This window comes from Geospiza fortis, unplaced genomic scaffold, assembly GCF_000277835.1.
Source record: "Geospiza fortis unplaced genomic scaffold, GeoFor_1.0 scaffold313, whole genome shotgun sequence".
In the NCBI taxonomy this organism is placed as follows: Eukaryota; Metazoa; Chordata; class Aves; order Passeriformes; family Thraupidae; genus Geospiza; species Geospiza fortis.
The window spans coordinates 523,304-525,299 of NW_005054582.1; the positions used below are offsets into that span (position 1 = coordinate 523,304).

The following is a 1,996-nucleotide window of genomic DNA, read 5'->3' on the forward strand; positions in this document are numbered from 1 at the left end:
GAGGGACACGGGGCACAGGGACAGTGAGGGACAGTGAGGGTCAGGGGGACAGTGAGGGACACAGGGCACAGGGACAGCGAGGGACAGAGGGACAGTGAGGGACAGAGGGACAGTGAGGGACACGGGGCACAGGGACAGTGAGGAACCCGGGGCAGAGGGACAGCGAGGGACACAGGGCACAGGGACAGCAAGGGACAGAGGGACAGTGAGGGACAGAGGGACAGTGAGGGACACGGGGCACAGGGACAGTGAGGAACCCGGGGCAGAGGGACAGCGAGGGACACAGGGCACAGGGACAGCAAGGGACAGAGGGACAGTGAGGGACAGAGGGACAGTGAGGGACACGGGGCACAGGGACAGTGAGGAACCCGGGGCAGAGGGACAGCGAGGGACACAGGGCACAGGGACAGCAAGGGACAGAGGGACAGTGAGGGACAGAGGGACAGTGAGGGACACGGGGCACAGGGACAGTGAGGGATATGGGGCACAGGGACAGCGAGGGACAGTGAGGGACATAGAACAGAGGGACAGCAGGGGTCAGGGGGACAGTGAGGGTCAGAGGGACAGTGCCTGCCACCTGGGCAAGCTCTCTGCCCCCTGAACAAGTTCTCTTCCTCCTGGACGTGCCCCCTGCCCCCTGGACGTGTCCCATGACCCTTGGATGAGTTCTTTGCCCCCTGGACATGTCCTCTTCCCCGTGGACAAGTTCTCTGCCCCCTGGACATGTCCCCTGTCCCCTGCACATGTGCCCTGCCCCCTGGAGGTGCCCCCTGCCCGTGCCCCCTGCCCCCTGCCATGTCCCCAGCCCCCTGCCCGTGCCCCCTGCCCCGGCCATACCCGGAATGCCAGGCTGCCGTTGGCGAAGGCACCGCCGGGGTCGGTGGCCGGGACGCCCCTGAGCTCGGCCGTCAGCGCCGTGTGGTTCAGGGTGTGGTTGAGGCTGTCCCAGGAGAACTCGGACAGGTCATAGGTGGGGTAGAAGAGCGCTCCCAAAGGTTTGGCCTCGCTGAACTCGAAGAGCTGCAGGGAAGGGAGGGGAGAGGAGCTGGGAGCACCGGCAGGACGGGAGATCGTGCTGTGATCCAGGGAACGGGGCAGAGCCGCCTCAGCCAAGCAGCTCAGACACTTCCCTGGATGGGAATGGGAATGGAGGGCATTTCCCTGGAGCTGGGAAGCTGCCCAGGGACCCTCTGCACCCCCAGCTGTCCCAGAGCAGCCCCTTGCCAGCAGTACCTTGGTGAACACCACGGCCGAGGAATAGACCACGCTGTCAGGAGGGTCGATCCAGACGGCCCCAGCAGGACTGGGTGACAGCAGCTGGGTCCAGTTGACCCTCAGGGCACTGCTGGGGCTCCGGGTGGCCACCAGGAGCACAGAAGGGGCCCCGATGCTGCTCCACACGTAGTGCAGGCTGTCCCCAGGCCCCACGGCCCGCACGTGCAGCAGGTTCACAGAGGAGCTGTTCCAGCCAGGGTTGTACTCCATGGACACCTGCGGGGCAGGGACAGGGCTGGGGGTGGCTCTGAGCTGGCAGAACAACCCCAGCGTGACAGGAGGATGGGACATTGCAGCCGCCTCGGCTCCCGTGACTCTGCAGCCCTGGTGTTGCTCAACACGCTCGGTCAGCATTTCACAGCTTTGAGCTGCTTCCCATCCTAATGGCCCTTCCCTTCCACAGCCCCTTCCCACCCCACAGCCCCATCCCATCCCACAGCCCCATCCCATCCCACTCCATCCCATCCCATTCCATCCCATCCCATCCCACCCTACAGCCCCATCCCATCCCATCCCCCCTTCCCATCCCAATCGCCTTTCCAATCCCACGGCTATGCGGGTCCCACTGGATTAAGACAAAGGGACAGAGATGGGTGGCCCTGGGACATGTCGCTGCAGGACAGGGGGTGGCAGGGCGGGGTCACCCAGGACAGAGCGAGGGCTGGTTCGGCTCCAGCCCCACGCGGGAGGCCCCTTTACCCCCCAACCCCCCACAGGTTGA

General features: G+C 65.4%; 1 protein-coding gene across 1 annotated transcript in view; it reads right to left on the reverse strand.

Annotated features, from left to right (window-relative positions):
* Positions 1 to 1,566, reverse strand: part of GLMP (glycosylated lysosomal membrane protein) — a 5,577-nt gene extending 4,011 nt beyond the window's left edge. The window contains exons 1-2 of the mRNA XM_014310767.2: positions 1,234 to 1,566; positions 833 to 1,020 (exon numbers count right to left, since the gene is read on the reverse strand). Coding sequence (XP_014166242.2) covers positions 833 to 1,020; positions 1,234 to 1,566 — 521 coding nt within the window. The remainder of the gene's footprint in view (positions 1 to 832; positions 1,021 to 1,233) is intronic.
* Between the last annotated feature and the right edge of the window lie 430 nt (positions 1,567 to 1,996).